The sequence below is a fragment of the Myotis brandtii genome, unplaced genomic scaffold (assembly GCF_000412655.1).
Source record: "Myotis brandtii unplaced genomic scaffold, ASM41265v1 scaffold68, whole genome shotgun sequence".
NCBI lineage: Eukaryota > Metazoa > Chordata > Mammalia > Chiroptera > Vespertilionidae > Myotis > Myotis brandtii.
In genome coordinates this window covers 1,932,738-1,950,797 of record NW_005370657.1, presented here as the reverse complement: position 1 = coordinate 1,950,797, position 18,060 = coordinate 1,932,738, and the positions used below count along the sequence as shown (strand labels likewise).

Genomic DNA, 18,060 nt, shown 5'->3' with positions numbered 1-18,060 from the left:
TGATATGTGTGCATGTGTGTATGTCGAAGGCACACAGCTGGAGAAGGAGGTCAGGGGACGTGTGAGCCTGAGAAAGAGTGGAGAGGAAGCGAGGCAGGAAGGGCAGCAGGACCCCGAGGAGAGGGCACTGGCAGGGCCAATTGGCCCAGGCCTTATCACTAGCATCATCTTAACCAAAATGCCCAGGTTTCCTCAGACCTGAGAGAGACAGGACAAAACCCAAGTGAGATGCCAGGGAAGCGGAGGCTGCCGGTCTCCCTCCTCAGGCTCTGAGCACCTAGGCCTGGCCCTGGGCCAGCCTGTTCTGTCTGGAGCAGGCTGGAGAGTGCAGCTCAGATAAGCAGCCGTGGCTCCCTAGTCCCCTGGGGAAGGGCGCTGTGGGCTGGGCAGCCTAGACAATGAGGAAAGAGTGGATGGCTCTGAGATTGCGGAAGGAAAGATTTAGAAGCTGCCAAGCTTGAGTGCAAAGGTGTTTAATTGCAAGGTGTTTCTGGCTGAGTGATGTCCCCGGGCTCAAAGAATCTGTTGGGCAAGAGCATAGAAGAGGTTTTGTTTTCCAGGCCCAGAACCTGCCCCAGCTCTCAGAACAGGGCTGATAAGCGCTCTCTGCTGATTGGCTGAGAGAGACCATCTGTCTTTTCCTCTCTGCTTAGTCCAGCCCCAGGAAAGGGAAGGGCCCCAGCCCTGCTCTTCATGGCTCTGTCTGCCCTTTCAGCATCCACAGCCAGGTGCTCAGTCTCAGCTGTGCGGGAGCTCAGTGGTCACATGGGTCATAAGGAATCTGTTACTAACATTCGGTACCAACACTTGGGAGGGCTTTGCTTTAAAAAAAAAAAAGGGGGGGGGCGTTTCAGTTTTCACCATAAAATCACTGCCATACCCTCCCATGCAGGTGTGCTTTCCTCAGTGGGAGAGGAAGGGTTGGGTGGGGGCAGAGCCGTGGCTGCACAAGCCCACACTGTACTGTGAATGTGAAGCAGCAGGGGATCCGGACCATTTGAGGTGCCAGGAGTAGGGCCAGGGGCCTGGGTCTTTGCAGGGACTCACCTGCATCTGAGACCCACTAGTAACTCGGTTTCCTAACTCCCAAGTCCACCTGGTAAACGCCCACACAAATCCCTAAAGGTCAGCCCTGAGGTTGCCACCTCTGTGCAGCTTCCGCTTCTACTCCAGGCAGACACAGCCGTGCAGCCTCATGTCCTGCAGCCCTCACGTGCCCCTCTAGGGGACACGGAGCACACCATGGTGTTGCCACCGTGACTGCGCAGCCCACGATTTTCACTGTGTCCCTGATTTCAGGTACTTTGTTATGTTGGTCCCAGAAGTTCTCAGAACGTTCTGGAAATTTTGACATTGATGGATGCTTTCTCTCAGAGAGATCCTTTGTCAGACCTGATGTGCCAACTGTATAGGGTAGACTGGTGGGTATTGGATGGGTCCCAGTGCATTCATGCCTCTGCCACATCCCCCAGATTGAGTTCCTGCTCCCCTAGTCCAGCTCTGTGATCAGCACAGAGAAGGGGCTCTGCCATTGCTGGCTGTCCCGTGGAACATAGTATCACGCATGCCTGGCTGCACTGAGTTTCCACAACAAACTGTGATATTATAACTCTTGTTCCCACTTTACAGAGGAGAAAATTGAGGCTCAGGGTTAAGTAACTTTCTCAGGAGCAAACAGCTAACAAGGGGTGGATGCAGAGCTAGGTCTTTATTCCTACACTGTGTTCATCAGCTCAGGTGAAGCCACAATGTCCTGGCACTGTCGAGTCAGAAACCAGAGATGCTTAGGTGAGAGGACATCTATTCCTCACCCACTGAGGTCGGCCTGACTCCCGTCAGGATGATAGTAACATTCAGCTGAGCCTTTATTTGGTGCCAAAGGGCACGTTTTACCCTCTGGGTGTTCTATCAAGATGTATCAACACGCCCTGCCTTCTCTTTGGAGCTTCTGATTTAAAATAGACACATGTACAGTTGACCATGTGACTCTAGACCAGGGGTGGGCAAACTTTTTGACTCGAGGGCCACAATGGGTTCTTAAACTGGACCGGAGGGCCGGAACAAAAGCATGGATGGAGTGTTTGTGTGAACTAATATAAATTCAAAGTAAACATCATTACATAAAAGGGTACGGTCTTTTTTTTTTTTTTAGTTTTATTCATTTCAAACAGGCCGGATCCGGCCCGCGGGCCGTAGTTTGCCCACGGCTGCTCTAGACTGTAGATCAGCGGTAGAATGCCAGAGATAAAGAGGGACTGTTTATTTCAATCTCATTTTAAGATGAAGAGACCAAGACCAAAAGAGACTCATAGCTACCATGTATTGAAACTACATGAGACCAGCACTGTGCTAAACACACTTTTTGCACTATTTCATTTCATCCGCAGGCAGGCAGGATTTCAATCTGTCCCCATTGACATACGGAGAAACTGAGGCTCTGCGGGGTGGAGGGACTTGCTTACTGTCCCAGAGCTAATCCGTGGGGGAGCAGAGTTTGAGCCGGGCCAGTCTGCTCCAGAGCGTGTTCCTACCCGCACACCCAGTGGGGGGCTTTCCTCGAGGGGCTGCAGGCGGGCGCTCTGCCCCGCCCCACAGGTCTGCAGACAGTGTAGCCCTTCTTTGCAGAGGCCACCCTCCTGGACGCAGGTTCAGCCCTCCCTGGAATTAGCAAGAAGCTGCTCTTCCCAGTAGCAGTGGTTATTTTCAGAAGTGTGAAATATGTGCAAAATAGGATAGTTTCAGTAAAAATATCTCTCTGTTTATACAGTGAAGTGGTACCCACATCATGGACTTTGAGCAGATTTGTGGTTAGTTTTTGCAAAGATGAATCTAATTCTCATGTGACAGCCATTCGGGAGGTTTGCAGGGTCCTGGGTGAATGAGAGGCTGAGCTTTGGGAGCTGGGCTTCCCCCCGAGTGAGGATTCCCAGAGCACGGAGTCAGCCCTGGATTTAAAGTGAAAGGTCTGAAGCCACATCCAGCCTGAGGGTCCTAACCCATGAGCAGGTTACTTATCCTCTTAGCCTATCTTCTGTAAGGAGCTGTAGCAGTTCATGATGTCATATACACGAGATTGCCCAGTGCCAGTATCTTGGTCAAGCTTCAAAACTTAAAAACAGCTCCATTCTCCCCCATGATAATATTCTGAGAATCACTATACTTTACATTTATGATGAAACATGCATTTGAGAGTCTATGGAATCATCACTAGAGATTCTGGACAGCACCAGACTCCAGCAAATGTGTGGGCTTTAACAGTAATCCCTCCCGTGCCCCAGCCCTGCAATATGTTTCTCATACTTTCAACGTGAACACACTCTTCCTCTGGCCTGCCGTTTCTCCACTGGGCACTTACCAAACGCAGTTCTGTGCCAGGCACAGCACAAGAGCTTGCAGGTGAGACACCCTACCCGCCAGCACAGAGCATCTAATGCAGAGCCCAGAAAACAGCAGGTTTGGTTCTCTCCTGTCAGAAGCCAGAGAGCACTTATTTTGTTCTGAGACTCCCCCAGTTTCTTGGTTCTACCTCAGAGCATCCATCTAAAGAATGTGGTCCCCCTTGCACCCCACCAGCTCCAGCGGCTGGATCCAAGGGCTTATATGCCCGCTGGCCCAGCTTCAACTTGCTGTGGCTCTTCCCCAACTCTCGGCCTCAGCCAAGGGAAGCCTGGTGCCCGGCTCTGAGGTCCCGATGGAGCAGGCTCCCGGAAGGAACTTACCCGACGGCTTGTCTGTGGAGGACGGGAGGTTGGTGAGGGTGGGCATGGTGGGCAGGGGCGGCGGCAGCACCTTCAGGTTCTGATCGCTCTGGATCTCGTTGGTGGAGAACTGGTTGATGATGCGGTTATAGGGGGACGGCTGGTAGACCTGGGGCGGGGTGGCAGGGGGCGGCTGGGGCACGGGTCTGGCTGCGGGCACCCGCTGGCAGTGCTCCTCGAGCTGCGCGATGATCTCGGACTGGTTGTGGGCCAGCGTGGCCAGGTGCTGGTACTTGTGCTCCAGGTCCTTGTACTTGCTGGCCAGCTGCAGCATGTCGGCCGTCTGGTTCAGGATCCGGTTCTCCAGCTGCGAGAGCTCCAGCGCGTTGTCCCGCTTGCGGATGATCTCGTGCAGGAGCTGCATGTAGAGCTGCGTGACGCGCGAGTTCATGTTGCGGCTCTCCTTGCGCAGCAGCTTCACCTCGCTCACGATGCCGCCGTCCACCTCCACCAGCTGCTGCAGCGCCTCGATCTGCCGCTTCTGCTTGAGCAGCTCGCTGTTGAGCAGCTCCAGCTCCTGCTTGTGCACGCGGTTCTCCAGGAGCACCTCGGGCTCCTTGGAGTTGACACAGATGGCACCCGTGACCCGCTGCTGGGGCACAATGAAGGTGTAGGTGCACTTGTCCGGCGACTCGCCGGCCCGCTTGTACCTGTTCAGGTAAATGAACTCGCCTGGCGAGCCCTCCTCGGTGCCCTCCAAACCCTCCTTCTGGCCGGCAGCCGCTCCCAGGGCGGCCAGCAGTCCCAGCCACCAGCACGTCGCACACAGCGCCCTCATGGTCCTTGCAGAATGGTGGCTTTTCTTTGCAAACGGAGCCTATGAAAACCTGAAAGTAAACAGAGGGGAGACTCAGTAACAGCCCTGTCACTGCCAGTGGCCTGTGCCATAAATGAGCTCAGCCTTCTCCAGGCAGATCTTTCCAAAGACGCACTCCAGGAGGCAGCCCTCTGGAAGCAGCAGAAGGAGACAGGAAGGCCCAGCAGAGATAGAAAGGGAGAGGGAGGAGACGGGGCATTGGAAGGCGAGAGCCAGCTCCAGTGCCTACAGCTCCAGTGCCCATAGCCCGAGAGCCTCCTGCGGGCATCTGGGAGCTGGGAGGGGAGGGGAGGCAGAGGCAGGGCTGTCCTGTCTGCCTTCTCCTCTGCCCCACACCCCTCAGACCATTAGTCTCCCCATTCTACGTGTTCATAATCCCCTGGACTTGCCCTTTGTGACATGGATCACAGTTTTGAGGAATTAGAATCCTTTGTGATTCGATCTACTGGGCCCTGCGTTCCATGAGGGCAGGCACTGTGTCTGAGTCAATCCTGCATCCCAAGGGTGCTGCACTAAGCCAAGTTCAGCGAATGTTTGATAAATGAATGAATTTCTAGATATGGTATGAGAGGTGTTCAGTTTCTAGTAGACAATGCGAATGGGAGGGTGTATCCGGCCCCGTGGCTTTGTTCGTGTGTTAGCCAAGCTGTAAAGCCCAAACAGGAACAAACAACCGAGCTCCTTAAATCCAAATATTTGCCACAGCCAGTCACTGCACAGTCCTGATCCTTGCAATGTGATTAAACCAGGCGGGAGCAGAAAACAGACATGTGTCTCTGGAATTGTTTCAGTTCTATTCTTGGGTCATTCATACCTTCCCCAGATACCCATGGAACATCTGTGGTGTGCCAGGCAGCGTGTGGCTGCCCAGACACTGCTGGACAGAGCCTGCCCGTGCCCTCATGGGGCTTACCCATCACCACACATTCTCTAAGTGCTGGAAGGGGAAGAAGCATATGCTATGAAAGAGTGTATCGGCGAACTGACCTTATCGGAGGGTCAGGAAAGCTTCCCTGAGAAAGTGACCTATCCGCTGACCCTTGAAGGATGAGTTAGGAGTGAGGCCAAGAGGGAGGGGACAGCCGTGCGCAGATCCCTCCTTGCGCTACTCAAGGACACGGCTCCGGCGATTCTCCCCCTCCTCTCCCGTATGATCACATTTTCCCAACAATCATGCTGTTATTTCTCTCAACTTAAAGACTATCCTCGCTTGACCTCACATCCCCTCTCCAGCCACTGTTCCATTTCTCTGCTCCCCTTTTTAGCAAAACCTTCACAGAGGTTCCTGTACTCAGTCTTTCCGGAAAGCTCTCTTTTGCGCTTCTCTAACTCACTCCTGTCAGGCCTGCCCTCTCTCCTCCACTCCAGTGGCCTTGCTTGCCAGACCAATGCCCAGTTCTTGGTCCTCGTTAAGACTTTGCCTGTCAGCACTGTGGGACATGCCTGACCTCTCTCTTCTTGGACTTCCTTCCCCAACACCACTCTCTCCTCCCACCTCACGGCTGCTCCTTCTCGGTCCTCGGTGCTGGCTCCTCCTCCTGTTCCTGTCCTGGGGGCCCAGAGCCCAGCGCGCCTCTCTACGTTGGTGATCTTGCCCAGTCCTGTGGTTCTGATTACCTTCAACCATGACGACTCCCACATTTATTTCTCCAGCCTAGACCTCACCCTCTGACTCTAGACTCATATCTCTGAATAAGCCATGTCCTCTCCACTATCTGCTAGGCACCTCACCCTTATCTTTTCCAGAAATAAACTCCTGGTATTCCCCATCACTCCATCCCCACCTGTTCACTCCAGTTTTTCCTTTGTTAGTAAATGGCAACTTCATTCTTCTGGTTGCTCAGCCCAACAGCCTTGAAGTCATCCTTTCTTTCTTCCATACCCCACATCTAATTCACCACCAAATTATAATAACAGTATCCTGGAACTGTTCCCAGAATCCTACTGCTGCTCCACCTCTCCCGCTCCTGTCAGCCCACCGCCACCTCTCACCTGACCTCGCTGGTCTCCCTGCTCCTGCGCTTGCCCACTGCAGCCCCTCTTCCCAGCAGCCAGTGTGGTCCTTCTAAAAAAGTCAGATCGGGTCACTCTTCTCCTCAAAAGGCTGCTCATCTTAGAGAAAAAGCCAACCGGTCTCTAAGGCCCTGTTAATCTGGCCCGCTTCCTCCCTGAGCTCATCTCTGACTCCTCTCACCCTGGCTCGCACCTCTGCAGCTGCACTGTCCTTCTGGATGTTCCTCAGGCTCAGCAAGCACACTAGTGACCCGGGGCCTTTGCACCTGCTGTCTCCTGTCTTCAGCACTTTCCTCATTGCTCGCTGCTCTGCTTCTTCCAGGTCTTTGCTGAAATATCACCTTCCCAGTGAGGCCCTCCCTGATTATTTAACCAGTTAATTGCCACGCGTCCAAAATGGAAACCATCCCCACTGCGTCTATAGATGCGTATGGTGTACATTAAAATTGCGATCTCACCACCTTTCCCCTCAGGTGTCCTCAGCACCACAGACATATAGTGTCTCCTACTCTCCTCGTATGAATGTAAGCTCCATGAGGATGGGGAGTGTCTGTTTTGGTCGCTGCTCTATTCCCAGTGCCTAGCTGGTGGCCTGGAATACTGGGAGCTCAAAGAAAAGACACGCCCACCAACAGCTGCAGGCAGTGGGAGTGCAGTGGCAGGGACATAGTCGGGCAGGGAAGTGACTGCTTGCGGGGGAGGGAGCTGCACAGGAGGCCATTTGTCATATTTATTCATAACTTTCATAACATCCATTTGCCAAGTGCCCACTAGGTACCTGATCCTGCCAACACATTTTGCACGTGTTTTCTACTTTATCGAATTCCAGAATGTCTTTTTAAGGTGGATACTGTTGTTATATTCATTTTACAGATGAGGAAGCTGAGACTCAGAAAGGCTAAGCGACTTGCCTAAGATCACACAGTCCTGGTAGAACTCAGGCTTGGTTTGATGTATTTGAACCTGTTGACATAGATAATTTTTATAAGTTGCCAAACTGATGACAATTGCTGGGAAGCAAAATCTCAACAGATTGAGAAAATGCTCTCTCTGGAGAATGGCAGTTTTACAGCTTATTTTATACATTAGAATAAAGGGAGGAAATGTAAAGAGAATTACATGAAATCTATGGGTGGTAGATTAGGGGGATGAAGAAAGCAAAGAGGGGGACCTCTTGGAGTGGATAAAAAGGCAGAATATAGAGACACCTACTTCCTTTACATTGGTGGGTCTAGGATAGTGAATAAACATTCAGGGCACATAGAGATGGTATGTGGGGAACGAGATAACCAGGGGTTCTGTGGTCTGTGCCCAGGGTTGTGCCCTGAGGGGTCTGGATCACTCTACATTTCAAAGTTGTTATCTTAAATGCAAAAAGATAATGGACAGGCTCACTTAAGGTAAAGGTTGACCTTTGTCAAGGAAGCTACAGGCCTAGGACATACCCCCCCAACCCCTTGGGGCTTTTAGTTAGGAATGTTGGTGTTCAGACCGGTTGATGTGAATACTTTTGGTCTCTAAGTTTGTAAGGTCCCCATGCAGGCCTCCTCTGAGCGTGTCAGGTTTAGCATGTGGCCCCTTTTTCATCAACCTTCAAACTCTTAGTTATTACACAGAAATGTACTCAATCTGGTTTTTAGTAGCAAAAAATATCAGCATCACTACTTTCTGATTTCACATTAATTTACGCTAAAATAGCCACAACGCAGAACCTGGAGGTTTTGTCTTCCCCAGGGCCCCTTTGGGGGCTTTTCCAATGAGCCGCGTGGGTCCAGGCTCTACCTGTGGCAGACCGTGGGCATTGCACACAGACCCTGTGCTCCCAGGGCCGCACTGAGCTGTTCTCCATTTGAATGACCAAGCCCCAGCATAGTCCCAGTGGCCAGCGCAGGCCTCGCAGGCCAGGCAGAGAAAGGTGTTTGGGAGCCTCTGGTTTGGGTCGGGCTACGAGGTAGGGCTGCAGTGACGTCAGTGGAAACCGGGCTGAGTTTGTGAGTGTTTGCCTGGTTTCCAACACGCTTTGGCAGCTCCTGTGCTGGCAGCCACGCCAGGCCCAGAACAATGGGGAGGAGCTGCCCTCCCGGCTAGGGTGGGCCTGCCGCTGCCTTCCAGGGCCGCTCACCTGCCTGCGCAGCTGGTGACAAACACCTCTCTGTGCCCTAGTGATGCCAGCCTGCGCCTCCGCCATGGCCAAGAAACTGCCAGAGGCCCAGGAGGCAAGTTGACTGCAGGAAAGGGTTGACTTCCAAACCTCCCCAGGCAGGCCTCACGACCAGGCAGGGGTGCACTGTTTATCACTGAGCTCCATTCCCTCCCAAGCCTGGGCTCTCAGGCTTCCTGGGCAAAGCTCTGTGCCCCTGGACTTGAGATCCTGAAGGCTGGGCTGAGCCTCTTCTGTGAAATGGGGTGATCCGACTCACCTTGTGCACTAGGACATGAAGTGCTTCTGAAACTAGAGGTGGAATAATGTGATCACAGCATTAGAGCAGGGATAGCAAAGCCGGCTCACGGTGGGGCAGGCTGGCCACATGTAGGCAGTGTGTCCAGCACTCTTACCATCTCCCTGAACCCCCACCTCCACCCTGAGGAGATACCAGAATTAATTATCCCACTTCACAAGCTAGGAGGCCTGTGTGGCCTCACCTCCCAGCCCTGAAGCAGTCCACTGGTTGGACTGAGTGCTGGTTGAGTTGGGGTCCCTAGCCTGTCACACAGCACTGGGCACAGAGTGGGGAAGGAAGAGGCATGCAAACATCAGAGGCTGTGCTTTCTGCAAAGAGTGTTTCTTGAGATTGTTCGACTAAAAAGTGAGCCAAACTGGACAGTTAGCACAGGCCCTTTTCATATTCATGATCCCATTTCATCATTGCACCACTCAGAGCCAGTTAGTAGGATGCCGCTCAGAGTGGTCTTGCTCAAGGTCACATCGTGAGTGGTGGGACCAGTCATGACACTGCTGGCTCTGGTACCGTTATGTTTTCATGGAGTTTGGGTTTGACAGAAGTGACCTGGAGCCTCTTCAGTTTCCAGAAGGAAGGGAAGGAACGGGGCTGTGTTGGGTCCAGGGAGGTGGTTATAAATGGGAACACAGACACCCAGACAGGCTGAGTGACTTTCCCAGGAGCACGTGGCAGCCAGAGCCCAGGTCAGCCCAACACCGAGGGCTGTGCTCAGCCTTGGAGTCATCTATTTTCCTTGAAGATTCCAACCCCACTCCTCAGTTTTTTGCTAGTTTGGCAGTTGTTAATGGGCAGTAATGAGTTTGTTTACTTTTGCTCTCTTGATATTTATTCAACTAATTGCATCCCCAGAGACATCCCCCCCCTCCCCCCAGCATTCCAGCCATCTGAGACCTGGGGAAGAACTCAATTCCAATCAAAGCCGTGCTCCTCCGTTTCTTCCTATGACCAACAAAGAAAAGCAAATCCAGCTATTTTCCTTGGCTTCAGTATGAAAATAAAAGCGATTCTTGAAATGGCTTTTCCACATTGTATTGTGAGGAGTTTCCATTATGCACGGGCTTCCCTCCCCGCAAGTGTGACTGGGCCACGTGACGGCCTCTGCGCACTGCGAGCTGGCCTCCCCGGCTTGGTCCTACCAGCCTCCGGTGCGTCCCTGCGTGCCTGCTGCGGGGGGGCCACACGTCGCGTGCCCACCGGCCTCGAGCACCGCAGCCCAGGTGAGGGGCCACTTTGTGGGAAGAGTTGTTTTCATCAGGCAGAGCTGTGGCAGAAGCTGCTGGCCTGGGGCACTCTGGTAGGTTCTCACCCCAAAGGTCAGGAATGAGAAAAGTTCAAATACTAACAATAGTCGTATACAGCCCATCATCTCCCAGCGCGTTATGTACAGGGGTGGGCAAAAGTAGGTTCACAGTTATTCGTAGGGAAAAAGACACTCAGGTTATGATTTTTACAGTAGCTTTATTAACTCTGTTTCGTGTCCTAACAACTGTAAATCTACCTTTGCCACCCGGACACTATCCCAGTCTTCCCCACAGCCCGGGAGGGGGGCCTGCTAGTTCAGGGTGCGTGCATGTGGCCCGCCTTGCATTAGGCAGCTCCAGGGAGCGCAACTCACACTCGTCATCTTTGTAGCTTTGTATATTTATATTACAGCAATCTTCTAATTCCCACAAAAATGCTTTTAAGACTAACAGCAGGTGAGTAAACTATTGAGATTCAAAGACCATGAGTCATTTTGCCCAGTCACCCAGCAAAGTGTTACTAAGTGGCAGAGTGGATAACAGAACTCCAAAGTATACCATGCTGAACGTATAGCAGCAGAAGTGCTGAAGTCACAGGCCATTCAAAGGGATTGTTCTCTGACTCCTCCCCAGGCAGGGGGAGAACAGGACTTCTGCTGACCCCCAGAGACCTCTGAATTAACTCCCGCTCTCAGGATAGAGTCAGCACTAGTCTGAGGGGCTCACAGAACCCGCCCCTCCCTCCGCAGCCTGCCCTGCCCCATCGTCCTGTGATCACAGATGAAGGGCAGGTATTATGTATCCAGGCCATCCAGGCTGAGGCACTGCAGGAGGCCCTGCTCGCCCCTGACGTCTGGGTTCTGGGTAGCCAGGAACCCGAGCTGTGTTTGAGTGAGTCTGACAGACCTGAGCACCAGTCAAGGTAGCTAAGCCAACATCAGGACAGATAAGAGAAAAATCAAAGCTTCCAAGTTGACAGTTTTTCCTACTAAAGCTGGTTGAGACGTATGGTAAGCCAGCAGGTCCCCAAACCAACGGGTAATCCAGGATGTGAGAGGGATCCAGACAAAGGAAAATTCCAAAAGATAAGGCTGGAGAGGGCCCTGCTGACCAAGAGCGTAGATAACAGCAGTCACTTGTTTGTTGTAAACGTCCTGTGTGCCTAGCTGCATCTATCTCGTTGGAGCTTACAGCCCTAGGAATGGGCCCATGCGTCCTGGTTGGCCGGCTGAGGTGTGCTGTGTGATGTAATTATCTGATAGCACCGCAGTGCTCTCACAAGTGCCCTGATTGGGTAACAGATTGTATGGTCTCCTCACCAGGAGAAAGGCGTTGTTATCTTCCGTTTGCAGCAGAGGAAACCCAGGTCCAGAAAGGCCAGGTCACTTGCCTGAGGTCACTTGGAGTAAATGTCAGACTTGGGGTTCAGCTGTCGATGGCGAGGCCCGTGCCCTCACTTTGATCAAGATGGTCCCCCCAGCCAGTGTGTCTGCTTGTTTAATGGCCGGGGTGCAGATCACGTCTTTGTCACTGTTGCCTGAGTAAGTGGCGATGGCTTTAGGTCAGCACAAGGGTGAGTTTTGTTAGATATTAGAAAGAGCTTCCTGATCATTCGAGTGGTGAGACCCCAGCATGGGCATCTAGGATGAGCAGTGGCACCCTCCCCTTAGGAGACCTGGAGGAGGGGCTGGGCTTCACTGTCCTGATTCACTGCCAGCCTGGAGGCCAGGGAGAGAGCAACCAGCTCTCGGCTGCCATCCCCTCACAGCCTGGCTCCCCCGAATCATTCCCACTAGCAGCCCATGTGGGCACCCAGAGAGTCTGGAGCCAGTCCCCAGATCTGGCCAGCTCAACTCTCATCAGACCTTCGACAAACCGTGTGTCCATCACCCCGCCTTCCATTGCCCCGCCCTGTAGCTTTCCCAGCCATTGTGTGTGACTCCAGCCTGGGCCCAGCCCTGTCACGGGTGATGGGGACACAGGCATGAGCCAGAGAAGCCAGTAGTGTGGGGTCAGGCAGATCTGCCTGGAAGAGTGGCTCTGGGGGTGGAATCGGCCTCATGCCCCAGGCTCTGGGCTCCTGCCCCTGGGGAGTCGCTAGCTCCAGGGAAGGGCTGAGTTCATGGCGGAGGCGGTTGTGGTCACACTGTGAGATCATAGGGTAAGAGGGGATGTGGTTAGGCAGTGGGGAGCTGGTTGCCTTTGCCAGGGGGACAAGGATGCTGCTGCGACTTTTCATGGTACATTACTTGGGAACCATTTTGAGATTCCCCCGAAGCCGACGCACGGAGCCCTCTGCCAGGAGCCTCGGCCAGCAGAGCAGAGGCGGAGAGTCTGCAGAAGCCATTTCGGAGCCCGGCTTCTGAGTTGGCCGCTACATTTCCGGCGGGGCCTGATGTGCTCTGGAGCCCTGGAGCTGGGGAGCCTCCGCGGAGAGGGGGAGGTCTGGGACTGTCTGGGCAGTGCTGCCCCCCATGGCTTCCCGGGAAACCGGACCCCGCCTGGAGCTGCTCTTCTGGGCCGGCTGAGTGGTTGGCACCAGGGCCGCCACAGCCTGTTGGCCTGGGCTCACCCTTTGAGCACTGGGACAAGCACTTTGGGTGCCTACCTCACTGATCCCAGCAGCTCTGTGAAGCAGGGGCTAGGCTGGTCCCCATTTCACAGTTGAGGAAACAGAGGTCGTGGTTGAAGCCACTTGCCTGGGGCCACAGAGCTACCAAGTGGTGGAGCTGGGCTCGGGACCGTTTGCTTCCTCCAGAGCCGGGTTTCTTATCCACAGCCCCACTGGCCGCCGCCTTTGGGAGGACACATTCTGAAACTTAACTCTGGACTTGTCAGTGTCCTACTTAGGAAGACAGCGCCTGTGTGGTCACGCCTCCCTGCTCCGCACACGCCGTTCTTTTTGCCCCAGCACTTCCCGGTGTTCCGCCTGCCGCCCTCCTTTCTAAGTGGACTCATGTGTCCACTGCTCTGTGAGCTGTCCACTCGCAGTGAGGGCCCTCCCTCCTCCAGCCTCAGGAGCAGCTGTGGCTCCTCCATCACAGCACCCAGGACACAGCTGGACTCATGTAATGCAGTGATCAGGCCCTGGGAGGGCAGCTCAGGGGCTGTGGTGGCAGTTCATGCAGCCGGGTGGCGGTTGGGGGAGCACAGGGTGGGAGAGGAGGCATCCCAAAAGAGACCTGACCTGGACACCCAGAGGGGAATGGTGTGGCACCTGGGCTGGCGAGGCTTGTTTGCCTGGGTCTGAGACTTGCTTCATTCACTCACTCATTCATTCATTCATTCATTCACTTCACAGATACCTTTCTCTCTGGGCCCCGGGTCGGTATTGAGTCGGGATTGGAGGCTCAGTAGTGACTAAGATACAGTGTTTCCTTCAAGGAGGTTGGAGTGGGACCACCTCGAGCAGGAGTTGGGGCATTCCTGGAGCTGGGTGGGTCCTCAGGCATCTCTTGGAGATAAGAACAGAGTTCATTCTGGTCTTTTCCGTTCTGCCTTTCTGGAGGACTAGGCAACAGGGGAAGGCCAAGACTCTGGGGCTGCTGGCCCCATACAGGCTGGTTTCACCAGAGAATAGACCTAACACAATAGCACGATTGTAAGAGGCCTGCCTGTCCCCTTCCTCCTCCCCCCTCCCCCAACACACACATGTGAACATTTCTGTGATCAGAATGTCTTGCAATGATCTATACATGTAATGGGACATTGTATTGTTTTATAATGTTTACAATTTTATAATGTTTTACATTACAATGTGATGTTTACGACGCCCCCCCGCCCCCACCACCACCACCAAGCTGTTATTAAATCAGTCATATAGCTTACAGTCAGAGGGAGGGAATTACGGTTCTGTCATAGAAACTACCGTCAGAATGAGGTTCTGATGTGACCTATCACCACCAACTCCAAGCTGCCAGTGGCTGAATAACCCTTCTATTTGGGGTGTTTTATGTAAATTCACAGAAAAGAAATGCTATTCAATGAATTGATTCATTCTTGAGATTTCCGCAGTGTGCTTGTCTAGAATAGCAGTGGCTGGGGTAGAATGAGCCTAGATCTGGGTTGGAATCCGTGCTTTTGGGCCCACTAGTGGAGAGACCTGAGCAGAGGTGCTGCACCCCCTCTGACCTGTTTCCTCTTCTGTAAAGTGGGGACAGCACCGCCCAATTGCAGGCCCCTCTCAGCGCCACATGCTTTCTCTTTACAAGTCTCCTGCTGTTGTGTTGGGGATTGTTAGCTTCACCTTCCACCTGCTCCCACTGGGCTGTGGATGCAAGAAACAGAGTCCCTCTGGCATCTAAGTGCTGTTAACTGAGACCATTTCAGAGGAAATGAGTACGATTAAGAGGGGCCCAGAACTGCCCTAGCCTGTTTGGCTCAGTGAATAGAGCGTTGGCCTGTGGACTGAAGGGTTCTGGGTTCGATTCCAGTCAAGGGCATGTACCTCGGTTACAGGCTCAATCCCAGGCCCTGGTCAGGGTGCGTGCGGGAGGCAACCAATTGATGTGTCTCACATTGATATTTCTCTCTCTGTGTCTCTCCCTTGCACTCTCTCTAAAAACTTCAATGGAAAAATGTCCTCAGGAGAGGATTTAAAAAAAGGAAGAGAGAGAGAGAGAGAGAGAGAGAGAGAGAGAGAGAGACCTGAGCTGAGTGAACCTGCCTTGGGTGGGGCTGCTGTCTGTTATGTTTGTTCTAATGCAGCTACCAGTGACCCTCCCTGATGGCTGCTGAGGAATTGCTCAGGTGTGGCCCAGGGTGGACCCGAGGACTGCGCTCCGCTTCAGCAGCCCTGGAGTCTCCAGGCAGGAGTGCAGGAAACACAGGGCTCTGCCCCGGAGCTGGTGCCGAGCGAGGTGCTGACGCGGGGACAGCATTGCCGAGCACCAGGTGCGGGGTCTCTGAAGTCAGACAGCCTGTCTCGGCATCCAGGCCCGGCTCACTGACTCGCTACCACAGGCACGCTGTGTGGCTGTGCTGGGGCTCATCTTTGATAGGGTGGCAATGATGCCTGTTCTGTCTCAGAGGTAGGCTTCTATGACAAGCAAGTGGTGCATCCGAATCCGGGAAGCACATGGTTTTCAGATGGGATGATGCAGCATTTTGTAGGACAGCAATCAAAACAGATGTGGCTGCTGGGGCCATGGGCAGGGAGGGACCCAGTGACAGGGTCAGGAAAAGAGAAGTCAACACGCCTTTAACAGGGCTGTGGAGTGGGGAGAAGTATGAACGTTGGAGCCAGCCTGAGCAGGGATCAACTGTGTGATCTTGGGCAAGTTACTTACCCTTTCTGAGCCTTAGTTTTCTCATCTGTAAAATGGGATGCTAAAACTGGAACCTACCTCTTAGGCTTCTGGTGAGGATGAAACAAGATAATGCCTGTGCCTTTCTTAGCCCAGTGGGCACCTAATGGAGGAGCGGCTTAGTTCTGCCCATGAGCTTGTAGTGATACCGTGCAGCCCGCCCTGTGCTCCCTGGCTATGTGCTTCACACATTGTTATCTGTTCCACCACGACTGCCTTTGCTGAGTAATAACTAATCCTATTTTTGTTAGCCAGCCCCGTGGAGTCGGTCAGAGCCTCTGCTTGGCCTGGGCTGCCAGAGAGCCCAGTGAGCCACCTTGGCTCCAGGCTGGAGCTTTTGCAGCCCAGAGGCCTAGTGCTAGGAAAACAGATATTTAATGTCAGCTTCTCAAAATGCTTCTGGGATTTCAGGAGCCCACCAAGATCCCTGGGGCCAAAGGAGAGAAGCCACTGTCGCCAGCTAAGATACATCAGTGTTGGCTGGTGTCAGATCCACCGACTTGGCCACCACGTGGCAGACCTGGTGATAGGGCTGGGGTTTGAGGTAGGGGTCTGTGCCTCTCCTCCTGCAGCATGGAGCTTTCTCACTTTCCTCGCCCACTATGGTTGTGGCGGGAGACCAGCATGCAGACAAGCAATGCCTATGTGGGTGGAGGATGCTCGTACTGCAGGATTGGTCAGATACACTGAGTTTGTTTTGTCATAGCGTCTGCAACCTTCCTTAGTGTGGACTTCTAGGACCCAGAGAGCTGCAGGTCGCCTCAGACATAAAGCCCCCCTCGGGCTCCTGGGAAGACCCCCAGGGTGGGGAAGTCTTGTGGGTTTTCTGACACCCTAGCAGGATGTGACGGGACAGAGAGAGAATGTGGGTCTCTGCTCTTTCCTCCCTGCGATTCTGATTGTTATGGTTCATAATAATCAGCGACTAACATTTTCTGAGGGTTTGTCGCACACCAAGCATTGTGCTAAGGCCTTCCCGGGCATGCTAGACAGCAGGGAGTGTGGTTTGGAGTGCTGGGTTCGAGTCCTGGGGCTGGCACTTACTAGCATGTGGCCTTGGCACATCACTTACACTCTGCACTTAGGTTATAGGGTGGCTGTGAGGATTCCACAAGTTGGCAAGTGCCTGGATCAGGATAAGTGCAATATAAGTATCAGCTGTTACTAAGAGGTGGGCACCATTGTCCTCACATTTTACAGAAAAGGGAACTGAGGCTTGGAGAGGCTCCGTGTTCTGCCAGTCAATTGGCTCATATGTGGAGGGGCTAGGATTTGAACCTCGCTCGTCAGCACTGCCTCACTCTGCCTCAATTTGGAGGAGTCCGTGTGGGGGCGTGGGGCCAGCTTCGGAGTGGCATTCTCAGCTTCCCCCGAGCCCCGCTGAAAGGGGATCCTTTTCTAAGTAACCGAACTGGCCCCGGGAGCTCTCATAATCCCACAGCAGAGGCACTAGCTGACCCGTGACACACATATCACAGGAGCACAGGGAGGGATCAGGGAAGAATTTGTTTCGAAACATTAGCTAACGCTGAGCTCTTTCAAGGGACTCGGAATGTGGAGCCTGCTGTACCCCTGCTGGGACCGGTCATCCCCTTTCTCAGCCACATCCAGCCAGTGGGAGACCGGGTACCTGGGCACCATCCAGTGTGAGGAGGGACCAGGCATCCTCGGACGTGCAGAGGAAGCCAGGGCAGCGCTTTGCCCTGTCACAGTGGCACAGACTCTGGCTGGCACATCCCTCCTGGTGCTGGAGCCCTTTGCCCCTCTGCTCCCGGCCGAGGGTGTGGGCACCGCTGCTCAGCTCCAAGGAACTTTCTGAATGAGGCTCCCAGCTCCCACAGGACAGCATTAGCGTTTGCTTTTGCTTTTGCCTGGGGGTCATCCCTAGCCAGGCAGAGGAACCCAAACTTCAAAACGGCTTCCGGAATGCTCAGCTGCCCCTGCTGTCTCCTGGCCCCTCGGGCACACACCTACACATGGCACATACTCAGGCACACACTCCAGTTCCGAGCGGCCCAGGAGCCACTGCCATCACCCAGAGGGCCTTTGAGGAGGAGAGAGGGTTCTTGGTAAAGCCTCGGAGCCCCAGCCCATGACCTCACCCCAGAACACCACCCTCTGCCCAAGCATCCACAGGTCCTGCCCTGACACATGTCTTGTTTGTCTCCAAGTGAAAGCAGAAGTGACCCCTCTGGGACCCAGCTGCACACACCCCCAGCTGGGGGTCAGGGGTCTTGAGCCCTGAGACACGGGACCAGCTGCTGCCTCTCCCTGTGCCCCCTGTTCCCCGTGCCACCAAGAGGCCCCTTACCTCTTCCCTCCTACGTGGTTCTGGGGCAGCTCCTCACATGCTTCCCCTCGGCCGGCCGTCAGCGAGGCAGCCTGTCCATGGCTTCCAGGAGGGTCCTCACGCCGCAGACTGGCCTGGCCACCGAGCAGCCCTGCCTCACTGGCCTCTGTTGG

At 53.9% G+C, this 18,060-nt stretch overlaps 2 protein-coding genes across 10 annotated transcripts in view; one reads left to right on the top strand and one right to left on the bottom strand.

Annotated features, from left to right (window-relative positions):
• The window catches only part of ANGPTL2 (angiopoietin-like 2), a 34,807-nt gene extending 16,753 nt beyond the window's left edge, over window positions 1-18,054 (bottom strand). Inside the window, exons 1-2 of the mRNA XM_005881467.2 lie at window positions 17,909-18,054; window positions 3,720-4,585 (exon numbers count right to left, since the gene is read on the bottom strand). Coding sequence (XP_005881529.1) covers window positions 3,720-4,536 — 817 coding nt within the window. The 5' untranslated portion in view covers window positions 4,537-4,585; window positions 17,909-18,054. The remainder of the gene's footprint in view (window positions 1-3,719; window positions 4,586-17,908) is intronic.
• The window catches only part of RALGPS1 (Ral GEF with PH domain and SH3 binding motif 1), a 240,208-nt gene that overhangs the window by 154,701 nt on the left and 67,447 nt on the right, over window positions 1-18,060 (top strand). The window lies entirely within an intron of this gene.